The sequence below is a fragment of the Varanus komodoensis genome, unplaced genomic scaffold, assembly GCF_004798865.1.
Source record: "Varanus komodoensis strain SLA01 unplaced genomic scaffold, ASM479886v1 scaffold10, whole genome shotgun sequence".
NCBI lineage: Eukaryota > Metazoa > Chordata > Lepidosauria > Squamata > Varanidae > Varanus > Varanus komodoensis.
Genome location: NW_025335269.1, coordinates 35,783,127 through 35,796,366, shown reverse-complemented (window position 1 = coordinate 35,796,366; position 13,240 = coordinate 35,783,127). Strand labels below are relative to the sequence as shown.

At 37.8% G+C, this 13,240-nt stretch overlaps 1 protein-coding gene across 1 annotated transcript in view; it reads left to right on the top strand.

The window, feature by feature from the left end:
• SNTG2 (syntrophin gamma 2) overlaps positions 1 to 13,240 on the top strand; it is a 240,384-nt gene that overhangs the window by 99,359 nt on the left and 127,785 nt on the right. The window contains exons 3-4 of the mRNA XM_044419194.1: positions 7,048 to 7,104; positions 7,206 to 7,263. Coding sequence (XP_044275129.1) covers positions 7,048 to 7,104; positions 7,206 to 7,263 — 115 coding nt within the window. The remainder of the gene's footprint in view (positions 1 to 7,047; positions 7,105 to 7,205; positions 7,264 to 13,240) is intronic.

The following is a 13,240-nucleotide window of genomic DNA, read 5'->3' as shown; positions in this document are numbered from 1 at the left end:
AGGAGGAGTTGGCCAGTGCCAACAATTTTCTTGGAAGTTGGCACATGTATGGACTGGAAATACATGGCTGAATGAATTTCACACAGTTCTATTCTGATGTTCAAATTCCACCATGGAAAAGATGTAAGCACTGAAATATGTGTAAAGTATTACCACAGTCCTTTAAAAAGGAAAGAATCTTAAATTTAGAAAAGTAGACATGGTTTGATTGAAGCCTTTAAGGCTAAAGCTAGACTTTGTGGGTATGCATAGTGCAGAGTCCAGTGTTCCTACATTTTCTATCCGTCTGATACTGTAGCAATCCAAGCATAGTATTGATGTTGTGTTTGTAAAAATCAGTAGTCTTCCAATTTGTACAAAAGCCATGAGAATTGCTTGAGGTGAAACATTACATCTAGATGATTATGACTAACAACATAGTTCTATTGATGTCTAGTCAGAAGTAAGTCCCATTGAATTCAATGGAACTTTTTTTTGGTAAGTACATGTGCATTTGCTTTGCATACCTGTATGTATTACACATGTATGGGAAATCTTTTGTTGATATCTTGAATATTTTTGTACATTTAAAGGACCTTACATATAAAAGGTAGTGGCAGAAAAATCAAATACCAAATTGCATGTGTTTTTCATATTCAGTAATGAATTTTAATTGTACATAATTGAAGCCATAAATCTAGATTTATTTCTGCTTAGAATAGAACCAGTAAAATCAATGGACAGGTTAAAAATCAATTTTTCATTGATTTTAAGGGGTCTGCTCTCAGTATAAGGCTGGATTCAAATGTATATGTTCTCCCATATATCTTGAAAACATAAAAGTCTTTTTGTTTTGCCAAATGAATGATAGATTTGCTCCCTGTATTTCTAATCCTTCTTTTTTAAAACCAAAAGTACAGTCCTATATTTATGATTGTGATTGAATTACACCTTTGTTGAACTAGTAATATCTGCTGGGCTTAACAGGAGTTATCTCTTTTCCTATTTGCATCACTCCACTTCACCCTAAAATTTATTCCAAGCCCTCCAGACCAGATTTTGTGGGAGTGCAAATGATCTCTCTCTCTCTCTCTCTCTCTCTCTCTCTCTCTCTCTCTCTCTCACTCACACACACACACACACACACACACACACACACACACACACACACACGTTCTTCTTCACAGTTTCTGTGCATCACACATACGGGGCTCTGTGTGCAGGCATGGAGCTCATTCAGGAAAATTCCATAGCTGATTGATTATTATTTGGTGGGATGCAACTGCTTCTGTGATAGGGCTGTTCCTACCATGAAGCAGGCCCAGGACCAACATTAAACCAGACTTAAATGGTATATAGACCAGCTTATACAAGTTCAAGCAAAACTGGTTCATTTTTTCCTGAACAGGATTCAGGTTCATTTTCCACAATTCTTAGCTTGTATGAGCCACAAATTGTGTTTAGAATAAATTCTAGTCAACTGCTAAACAAAGCAACTATTTACACTGAATTGTTTAGCTGGTTTATTTAGTAGTCTAAACATTACCTTAAAGCATGATGTTTCGTCATACATAAAAATAACTGAGAAATTGTAGACATGAAATTATATTTCATTTATTCTCTTGGTCATGGCTTGGAGAGCACAAGGCTTTGCTTGGTCTTACAGAAGTTAAAGTCTACTCAGTGCTAAACCATGAGTAGAAATGTGGTGGAAGAAAACTAATGAGAACTTCCCCATCACCACCTAAACCTAAGAACATCATATGGAAAGATGACTTTTCATCAGAATCGTGGCTGGAGACTTCCAAGTCTGGTAAAGTCCCAGTGAAAACCAGGTTTTCCGTACCTGTGTTGTTGCTGCTTTAAAAACACCTTGATTTATTTCCAGCACGTGTGTTTAGTGTAATTTGGCTTGAGTAGCAACCCTTTTGGAGAACATACATGTGTGGCTATAGGCATTCCCAACTCCTGATCAACTGATCTAGGAATGGATTGCAATTGCCATTCACTGTCTCTGTAATTTGCACACATGACTTTGATAAAACATCGGATTCTCAGAACCAAGAGACCATAGAGCATCCTAAGCTTTCAATAATATGCATGTTCCAAACAAGGATCTCTACTAAGTTCAGTCAGATTTATTCCAAGGAAGCAGGTGTAAGAATGAAATGTTTCTGGATTGTTTTGTGCTTGCCAGAGCCACTTTAAATCAATAAATCAAAATAAAAGGTGTACAATAGACTATTTTCAAGCAAGTGCCTGTTATAGAATATTAAACCTTCTTTTAAAAGTTAGAAGATTAACCATCCACATTATACTTCTTGTCCTAATTTTAAAAAGCTGACATTTAAAATAAGTTAAGACTTAATATCTTGCTTTCCTTATGTTGATGTGACTCAACCAAGCTGTTAATTAATATAGTAAAAAACAGTAAAATGCTATAGTCATGCCTAACACTTGATCTTTGATGCTTTACAAAATAGATACTGTACATCTTGACTAAATATTCATCAAGTATAGTTGGCAAATTTATTGTCAACCACATATTCATTATTAATTAACTGCAGGGTACTTTCAGGACATTACTTTTTATTCTTTTCTTTCTAGGCAGACTAATTGCAGTTTATGAAGCAACATAAATAAATGTGATCTTAGACTCATAAGATATTCCAAATTCAGCAGTCACTTCAAATTACAGCTGAGTCAAAAATGATTGCAAACTATGAATGAAAGACATTTTTGCTCCATTTTTTTTGGAATGGGGATAACCTAAAATTGTTGGGAAGTTCCCTTGATAAGTGGTGGAAGTTGCAGCAAAAACTTTTGAGGGCAGCAGGGATGCGTATTATTGTTTTACTTTCTGTTCGATTTCTTTTACCTCTTTTTCTTTTCTTTGAAGAATGTCTCTAGACAGACCCTGTATCTTAACAAAGAGTCATTCAAACAGAGGCATTGCAAAAGGGGAACTGCATTTTCTCAATTTGTGGTAGAATTCCCAATACCTCAAGAGGAAAAAGAGCAATTAGTTGAAAAAAGGACCCTCCCAAAGAAAAGAAACCCTGGTATTATGGCTTACATTGTAAGCCTCCCAGGACAATTGAAAGATTTTCTCTATCTACCCAAAATGCATTGTGTTTTCTGCCCTGCCTTTCTCCTAGCAGCTCCTGTTTTGCTTAGCTCAACTTAAAGTTAATAATCTTCCTTGGTCTACTGGATTTTATCACTGGACTAATTTATGTGAACTTAAACAATACTTAATATTGTTAACCACTTTATCAAATCACACTGTAATGCAATGACATTTATTCATTTAAAGCAGAGCATGTATATGGAGCAAACAGCTTGAATTGCAAACCATGGGTAGCTTTCTACCTTGTATTTTCTAATTTCCCTCTAAATGTCAAGGGACTTTAACCCTTTCCCTGCACATAATATGCCAATCCCAAAATAGACTGCTCCATTCCCCCAACACCTGTAATATATATTACTCAAGAGTGATCCATTTGCTTTAATTGGCCATGTATATTACTGGCATGAGGAACCTGATTTAGATTTGGAGCATGCTATGTGGCAATAAATCTTCAGAAAGCAGTCGGTTTCCACTACATGTGGAGGGCAGGAATATATAGGAACCTTGGCTTTGAAACCAAACTAGACAAATCTAACACTGTGCCAAATCTGTACTGTTCTAGTCTGTGTTGCAGGCACTTACAGAATGGTGGTTTCAGTCTGCAGTTGGACAGTGTATAATGGTGCAAGAAGAAAGGAGTTCTGTAGATTCTTTTGAACTTCATTTCCCAGCAGTCTTGGCTGTTGGCCATACTGGGTGAGGTTTCTGGAAGTTGAAGTCATCTGGAACTCTACTTTCTGTCACTTCCCGTCTAAAGGAATCTGGGTATCACAGATGCCACCTTTAGAGGACCACTCCATGTTTTCCTTGCAGTTCTAGCCTATTACAATCTGGAATAATTGTGATCCAGGCTTTATGTAGGCCTCAAATACACAGTTCTTGTTCTCTCTGGCCCTTCCTGCATACAAGCTGGAACTGCCTAGCAGCCATGAATCATCCTAGTAGGTTACAATTTGATAATAAAGTTTTTGTATTACAACCCTGCTCTGCTTAGACCACTTTTCTGCATTTGCCTGCATCCATGAAGAATCTTTCTGACTATAACTGGTTTATATTTTACAGCTCTTTTTCTACATGTCCAAAGCTCTTCAGATACATGGTTTCAGTTATCTTTACAAAATGAGGGAGACTGTTTACAAGATGGGTTTTTCTTGTTGCAGAAGCCCCACTTCAAGTTAACACAAAGAGAAAAATTGCAGGAAACACTTTCTGTGCATATAGAAAACCACAAGGTTAGGGAGACCACTAGGCTAGGCTAGAATCCTCAGTGAGGGGATTTTATTTTATGTGTATGGACAATCACTTGGTCACGCAAGCAGTGATGTGCTGCCTAAAGAGTTAAACAGGCCACATGACTTACCATCTCTTCTCTTGTTTGTAAGAACTGTGCCACAGCACCATCCTGAAGATTGAGATGAGCCAACAGGGGTGCAAATGGAAAGTAGAATTTTTCAGGAGTTGAAGATGCTTCAAACTCTGATTAGAGAATGACAAACTGTTTCTTTCAAAACAACATTCTTTCACATGAATGCTAAGTGAAATAGGAATCTGTACTTAGCTGATATGACCATGCCTCTCAAGGTTAATTTTGGCCTAGGAAAGCAGGTTATCACTGTAAATCTTTTCATTCATGTATCCTTTTCAAAATAAAGCACACAGTTCTCTTAGCTGCTATGACTGCAAGCATATTCCAGTACTTAAAAGATGTATAAAATAAGCAGAACTAGATAGTAAACCCCCAAAGTGTTGCCCTTGTGACTGCAGGCAAAGATGTATGAACAATCTGATGGGTGGTTTGGCTACCCAGATTCGAGTTCATCATCCTTGTGCTGGTGCCAACTCACTGTGGTATGGGTTGAGCCTGCTCATGGTTTTATTTATTTATTTATTTATTTATTTATTTATTTATTTATTTATTTAGGAACTTTATAGGCCATCCATTACTGTCATCTCTGGATGGCTTACAATATATTATAAATCCTAAACAAAATTAATTGGCTACACCACGACTTTAGGTTTCTAAGATGGACAAACAACCATCTGTGCATTTTATCTGCTAATGAAGTGTGTGTCAATCATCACCCCAAAAGGGCCTTGGCATATTCACAACCATAGTCATTTTAGAAAGAGAGAGAGAGAGAGAGAGAAAGCTTCCACTCGGGATCATTCAGAAATGTTAAAGTGTGGAATATACATACTATAAATCCCCGTGTTTAATCTGAGCTATTCCATTTAAAGGAACAGCTTGCTATACATGAATAAAACCTTCTGAATTAATAATTCTATTAACTGTTCATTCCAAAGCATGTTTAAATAGTTGTATTTAAAGTCTCATAAGGCTCTCTCTGGTTTTTCATTTCATTACTTGGCATCTCCAGCTGGAAATGCAGCACTTCTGTATGAGAAGAAATGTTCCTTTTCAGTTAGCTTATTTTATTGAGATGAAGAGCACATATGCTTTCCACTAAATTTCATGGGCCTCCTAGATACGTACTCAGGGATAGGCGACTGGAAGCTCAAGGGCCACATGCTCCTTTTGACTTAATCTCAAAGCTGCCTCTGTATGTGATCAGTTCAACCTTCTGGCAAAGAGTGATTTGTGCCTTTGCTGGACAAGAAGGAAAAGGGAGAGTGTGAAAGGCAGAGAAAAAGGGGATCCTCCCTCCCGCCTTTTGGCTCTGGCCCTGCCACAGCTGGCTGACTGACATCACAACCAACATGCAGCCGATATGACTCACTTGGGAATACAAGGGTTGCCCATTTCTGATGTAGCTAAATAAAGGACATGCAACTGGTTTGCATAGATGGATTTGCTTTGTTAGTAGAGCATCAGGATGATTGTTTTTCAAGTACTTACCACTCTAAGCTGCTCTTGTCAATTTCTTTTTCATAACTAGAAATCTAAAACTGCAAAAACATCTGTGAAAATCAAGGAAAAACTGTTGATGTTTCCTTGGAAAGCAAATCAAGTTGCACCATGTTTGAAACTTTTTAAATCTAAAAACAAGAATAACATTTCTGTATATCAAACACGGTTAAAAAATAACCTTGAAATATCCAACAATGCCTGTTCTTGGTGATGAGAGATAGTGTTGTGGAAAGAAACTGTACTCAGTGTTTTGCTAAACTGTGTTGTTATACATTTACTGTCTATAGATAAAATGAAGCTCTTTTGTATTCTATTATGTCAAGTACCAAGCAAAGTGAGCATGAATGAAATGTCAAAAATGCAAGGCGCTATTAAAGACAAGATAGATTGCTACAGAAAATGCCCATAAAGATTTTATCTCATGCAGTTCTTTTAAAAAAAGGAGACGGGGGCTGACGAAACAACCGTGAGAACAGATTAATAACAGTAAAAGTTCACTTCAGGAAAGACAGCTGGCTATGGGAAAAGATTGATTTGAAAACTAAAAATGAAAATCAAGATTATAAATGATAGCAGAAAATAAAGTGAATAGGTGTCCAAACATGCATTGGGAACCAGATCTTGCATGTTAAACCTTTTCAGAGGTTTTGCAAGGGCAGAGAGGTAAATTTAAAATAAAAATCTATTGGTCAGATCAAATATCAGTGTCGCTGCATTGTACATAGCACTGTTGTTGCTCCTTTGATGAGACTAGTATTTGGCACATAGTGTTTGGCTGTAAAGAGTATAGCAGTTCCTATTTTTGTGAACTGGGGGCTGGTATAAATTCCAGTAAGAAATCAAGAATGGCTTGTTTATGTATGCTGGATCATACTCATTATATTGCACAATTCAAGGTGTAACCAGAACAAAGGAGTCAACATTTTCTTTTTAATAGGAAAATGAACAAAAACTCTTCTTTGGTGGTAATCAGGTTATGAGAAAAATAGATAAGGCAGCATACATTTAATATGCATTCACCTAATATTATGTTTTCACCTAAATTTATTTTTTCTGCCATTTTTTAAAGCACAGAACTGTTAAACTTCATAGACAACCAGTTGGTGGCTTGGGCTTAAGTATAAAGGTATGCCTGACTTTCTATTTATCTTTGTGGTGTGCAATTCATGAATTAAGATGATGGGCAGATCAGCTAAGATTTTTATTCTTTTTACGCATCTTTTTCAGGGTGGTGCTGAGCACAAAGTGCCTGTCGTTATATCAAAAATATTTAAAGACCAAGCAGGTAAACCAAATACTTACTTGTATATAAGGTTTTGTGAATGGAATGTACTCTTTAAGTATAGATGTACAGGTGCAAGTCAGGGGTGTACAAACAAAAAGTTATGTTCTTTCATTTAGCTTCATTTCAGAAGTTGCATTTGTTTAATTCTCATTGCTTTTAATTTATTCAGTTTTTCATTATTTGTTTAGTTCATTTTCATTGTCAGTGGGTGATCAAAAATATTTTACTTTAAGTTTTTGTTTTCCTTCCATATTTTTAGGCATTCTACGAGGGTTCTTGAAAAAGTGCCTGCACTTTGTAAAACCCTATTTATTAAGAACTTCAAAAAGAAATTACATCACTTTTCTACATAGTCACCTTCTTTTGCAATACATTTTCCCAGCGTCGTACCAACTTTTCAATGCCATCAGCAAAAATATATAAAATATATTTATAGAATATAAAAGTGCAGAAGCTTTTTGAAGGTCCCTTGTACTATTACTTAAGGGCATGAAATAGGCCAAATTTCAAACAGACTGGGCAAAGAATCTTAATAGTATAGGCAGTTGAAGAAGGTCAGTGATCATGTGCCATTGATTCAGTGGCAGATACAACTGTATTTCTCCTGCTTAATTTCTGGTAAATGTCTCAGGCATAGTACAAGACCCCCAGCATTTTTAAACTCTTTTTCAAACTGACTATTTCTGTGGATCAAATTTACTGCAAATCATCAAACTCGTATTGTCAGATAATATCAGAATACTCTGAAAATTCAATAGGAATGTTTTGCCTATCTTGGTATGCTGCATGAGCTTCAAATTGTGTTTTATCATGGCAAGATAGAGGCTTGCACATATCTGCATATTAAAAAGAAAGAAGTTATATCCAAGGTTAATACATTACTACTGAATCTGAGAATCCCACTGAGTAAAGGTGAATTGTCTGTTCATGGATTCTGGGATGGGGTGGATAACTTTCAGGCATTCGTCCCTCCATCATGTTTTTTGCAACCTTATCTGCCCTGCTGATTAGCAATTAGCAGAAGAGCAATTTTGCTTGCACCTTGTTTGTGCGCTTTAATCATTTGCAGATTTGGGAACATACTCTCCGTGTGCCTGTTTTCCTTGCAAAATTGGTAGTGAGGGTGGAAGCGGCTTCCAGTGGGTGGCTTCCAGTGGTGCAGTGCAGACTCTGACACCTACATTCACATTTGCACACCCCAGGATAAAATCTTTACTTTTTTCCAGCTTTCAGTCAGGTTGAATTGCTTAGAGATGAAGATGTCAAGGTTCTAAAATGGCAGATTTCTTCTTTACTCATAACTTGAATATAGCATTCAGGACTGTTCCCAAGAATGACTGTGAGAGCTAGTGTGAGGGCTCCCACGTATGTTGAGATACAGGCAAGGGCGACAGCTTGGCTTCTCATGGGTCTAAATATTTTTATCCTTCTCCTTTCTGACTACAATCAGGCAGTGTGTCTAATTATACTTTCCTCCCTTCCCACTCTCAGTTTGTCCCTGGTGTCTTTCCTCTTGTCTAAGAGTTACATTGGCTCATTTTGTGCTAGATTTTCCTGAAGGACAGTCTTGCTGGATCCCCCGTCTTCTTGTCTCTTCAAAGAAGCAACATCAACCTCACTTTGAGCCTGTCTAGACTGGCTTGGATAGTCCTCCCCTCCCTATCTTTTTCCACAATTAACATGGTACGCAGATCGTATCATTGTAAAGCAGATTGTTGTTGGATTTTGGCCAGCAGGACTAGCCCTTCTAGGAGAGCATGGAGGTGGTGAAAGTAAAAGCTGACTGGCAATACAGAATACAGTTCTGAGGATTTCAGGGACATCCTTGGAGCCAATTATATCACCACACATTTTCCCTTGTAACTATGCAGAAGGCAGACAAATCAACTTTTTCAAGGTGCAACCCTTACACAATTACATGGCAGCAAGTTCCACTGAACACAGTGAAACTACATGCATAAACATGTATAGGATTGCACTGTCACTCAGTGAGATGCTCCATGTAGTTCTGGGAAATAACATATGCATAAGTGAAACACTTCCTTCAGTAAGTCAAGACAAAAACAATTCCATTGGGAAGAAGGCTGTGTTCAAATGAAAAAGAAAAGTTTCAACAAGAGAGGTAGCTGTGTTTCTAGTGTGTGGTTTCATTGATTTCATAGTCATTGTTGCTTTGGAACTTAAACCAGAATGTGTTTCTCTCTACTTTGAGTGAATATAAAATTTGCATCATTTACTCAGGTCTCTTACAAACAACTATCTCACTTTTTAGAAATATTATTACAATGGATATAAAACTGTACAACATTCAATAATTTGATTAGTAGCATTTTCACATTTTGAAACTAGAGAACTTAACATGTTTGTGAATTTGCAGCTTTGGCAAACTGTCCTGAAATCAGAAACAGGTTTCTAAGATGAATTTTAGGAACTCAAAAGATTATGGAAGGTAAAAAGAGAGACAGAAAGAGAGGGAGAGAAATGGCTTGTTACATGCATTTTTAAAATTTAAGTCAATGCCAGTTGTGACATTTTAAACATCAAGTGAAAAGAGTAAGGCAGAATAGTAGCAAAAGTTGGCAATTTCGGCAAGCCACCTGCCCCTTCTGAATTAAGGGAAGCTTAGAAGTAAGAAAATATTCCAATACAATGTGCCAAATGTTTAAATCGAAGAGGTAGTATCATTTGGCAGTTTCTGTACACACCAGTATATTTTCCAACCTTTGATTCTGGATTCCCATTCTTTGTACTTTATTTTCTTCATATTGTCTGGGATTTTTTAAATTGAATACCTCATTCTTAATAAGAAAGTTGGAAGTTACGAAAGCTGAACTGTCAAACAAACAAGCCTCTATTTCTCAGTATTGCAGCTTTTTAACCATTCAAATCCATTTTCAGTTTCTAGCTATGAATAAATTCTGTGATTGTTAAAGCAGCTTTGCTGAACGGTTCTTACTGGGCCTAAGCAGCAAAAATCCAGCATGGAGGTGAAGCCTGGCAACAGCCTTTGAAATGTCGGAACCTGTGTGGGACTCTATTCCCAGTGTGCTACAATAGCTGGACCTCTGTAGGGAACTTTACAATGGGTGGTAGAGATCTTTGGTCAGCTGTACTCTTTTCCTCCATGGAGTAGGTGTATATGTGCACATATCTTTTTGAAGCCTGTAGCTGTTTGTTTCACTTTCCTTCCTGGAAGCCTGGACGGGGCCTCTTCTCTATTCTCTTTGTATAGGCCTTGAAACCTCACTGGGTGTGTGATTCTTCAGAAGGTGGCCTCTATCCATCTAGATCTCAGTAAAGAATAGTGTTGTGAAAGCAACAGTAAGAAGCATATTACCTGGAGAGCAAGGCCTAATGCTAGACTGTGGGTGGAGTAGGGAAGTGATGCCCGCATTAGCCACACCCAAGGGCCTCCCCCAAGAAACACTCTCCCTTATTTCATGATTGTCATCTGGTTTGGTCTAGTTTGAAGTTGTTACCCAGACCACATTCCGAACAGCCTAAAAGGAGAAAGCATTCATCACTGTTTCTCAGGTTCCCCATATATTTTATGTTTCTTTTAATACAGTATCCATAGAGATACTGTAATGCTTTAAAGCATGGCATAAAAATAGCTTCCGAAAAAAAATTAATGTGCTTCATTCTCTCAGTAAATGAGCTAGATGGGAAAGAGAAATGAAGGCTTACAAGCTGACAGTGAACTATAATAATGAAGCCATGGAAATGATAGTTTAAACAGGTGTGTTTAAGGGAAAAGTTGTTTTTAGACAAAGTGAAGGTGCCCGCCTAGCCTACAAAACCAATTCTGTAAAGGAAGGAATGGCAGTAATAACATGTTGAAGGCAATCTCCTCTCCCTAATTCTAAGTAGACTGAAATTACATCCTCCACCCGCTCCCCCCCCCCCCGTGTGTGTGTAAAATAGGCCAGGCTAAAGAAAATTTTCAGTCCGTGCAGTCACACAGAACAGCATCCAGCGATTCCATTCCACAAGCTTAAATAGTGCTAGCAGAGCTCTATGAAATGTTTCTTTTGCCCAAGGGGTTATACTTGCAGAACTGCTGTAACTGGTTGCACAGCAGATTACACAAATGTAATAAGCAACTGTTTGCCCAATGGTTTGCAAAAGTGTAATGCACTACTTTGTACAATTGGTTGTGCAAGTTCAGTTGTGCAAATAGTTGGATTCTCTTTTCTTTTTTTGGTGCATAGTTTGTAATCTAGTGTCTGCTAGCATACTATCATTTCCTCTAGTGCAACATTCTCTACACTAGGGGAAGGATGCAGTTGGATACCGATATTTTTGTAATGATACCCCCCTGCCACTTTTTCATTTCTGAAGAAGCTGTAGAGCCCTAATCCCCCCTTTCTCTGCTTTTTCTGCATGTGGAGTCAGACAAATGCAATATAGAATTGCTTCTGCTGAAAAGTGGTAAAGTTGGCTCACCAAAGCATTTCAAAGGCAATGACAAGGGGGTGGGGCAGTGGGAAAACCCTGTATATGATGGGAATTAGTTGATTGTTGGCTGTTTAGCAGGGCAATTTCTACTGAATGCCAGAATTGATAAAGGTTTAATCTGAAAAAATGGTCAGGCCCATAAAACACTTGTGATGATTTATTACTTACTCCACTGGTCCTGGAAGCACTTATGGTTTCTGTTTAATCCAGAAATCACAGTAGGGTTCAGAGATCAGGGTAAGACCATGAATGATGATGGCTAAGCACGGTGTTTAATGTGTGTGTGGTGCTGGTGCTGGGATAACTTTTTTGAGTGGCCATTCTATTCATTGATTTCTTCAGGATGTGATCCTGATCACCTTACACATGGGCAGAAAGGAGTCTTCCATGTGTAAGCAAGTCCCAGGGTAAAAGGCATGTGCTGCCCATAATCCTATTTAGCCCCCAAGCAAATTTCTAGGGCCCCTGAGTGTACAAACGTACACTTTGGAATCTCACCTGCGGCTCAGGGCTATAATCTTACAGCCACTTACCTAAGAGTAACATACTAGACGTCACTACAGTATAAACATGCTAGTGTTGGTCCATGAGACTGTAGTCCCAACTGTACTGGGTCATACACTGTAGGACTTGCTTTTGAGTAAACAGGCATAATATTTTGCAGACAGAAGTGGTTCAGCTCATTGTAGTAATATCGGATCTTATCATGTCGTTCTGCCACATGGATGGAATGTTCTTTAAATCTATTTCAGTGGAGGTTTCCGTTTCTGTGCGTCTGACACTTGGACTGTTGTACTTGGAATTACGATATATATTCTGTTTTTCTGAGCTGCCCCTTTCTTGCTCTGGTTTGTCAGAGAGGGGTTCCCAAGCTGGAGCAAGGATGCCTCTGAAAGTTGCACCAAATGGCAGCTGTTAGTGGTGGCTTTGATTAGCTGCTCTTGCCAAGCAGCTCTATGGTTCTGGTGTTGGTACCATGCCAAGTTGTGTTATCCAGTTTAGGCAACACAACAGGCAAGAAGAAATGATAAAGAGACCGTTCTTTCTGTTTCTCTAAACTGAAATACCATAATGGGTTTTGGATGAAACAACAGACCAAAAGAGGTAAAAAAAAAATAACTGTTGCATATTATGTCATGTGAATCCATTCAATATCTCTTTGAAAAGGGACTGACTAATTTCTGGAGGTGCAGCAGAACTAATGAGTCTTTCAAACATATGTTTTGGCAGTGTGCTACAGTTGCTTCCTTTTGCAATGAGGTTGTTAATATTCACTGATGTATGTGGTCTTTTAAATTATTTACGTGATTCATGGAAATTAAGAAATGGAAGAAATGGTTTCTCTTTGCCATTTAGATAGCTAAAAGACTAATATAACAAAAAAGGAAGAATAAACACTCACATGCTATAATGCAATGTCTTGAGGACCTTACACTTCAGTATATGAGTAGATTCAAATGGATACTGATTTGAATATTTGGTGCACTCTTGTTGACGCCTATATAGAATTTCTAGAAAA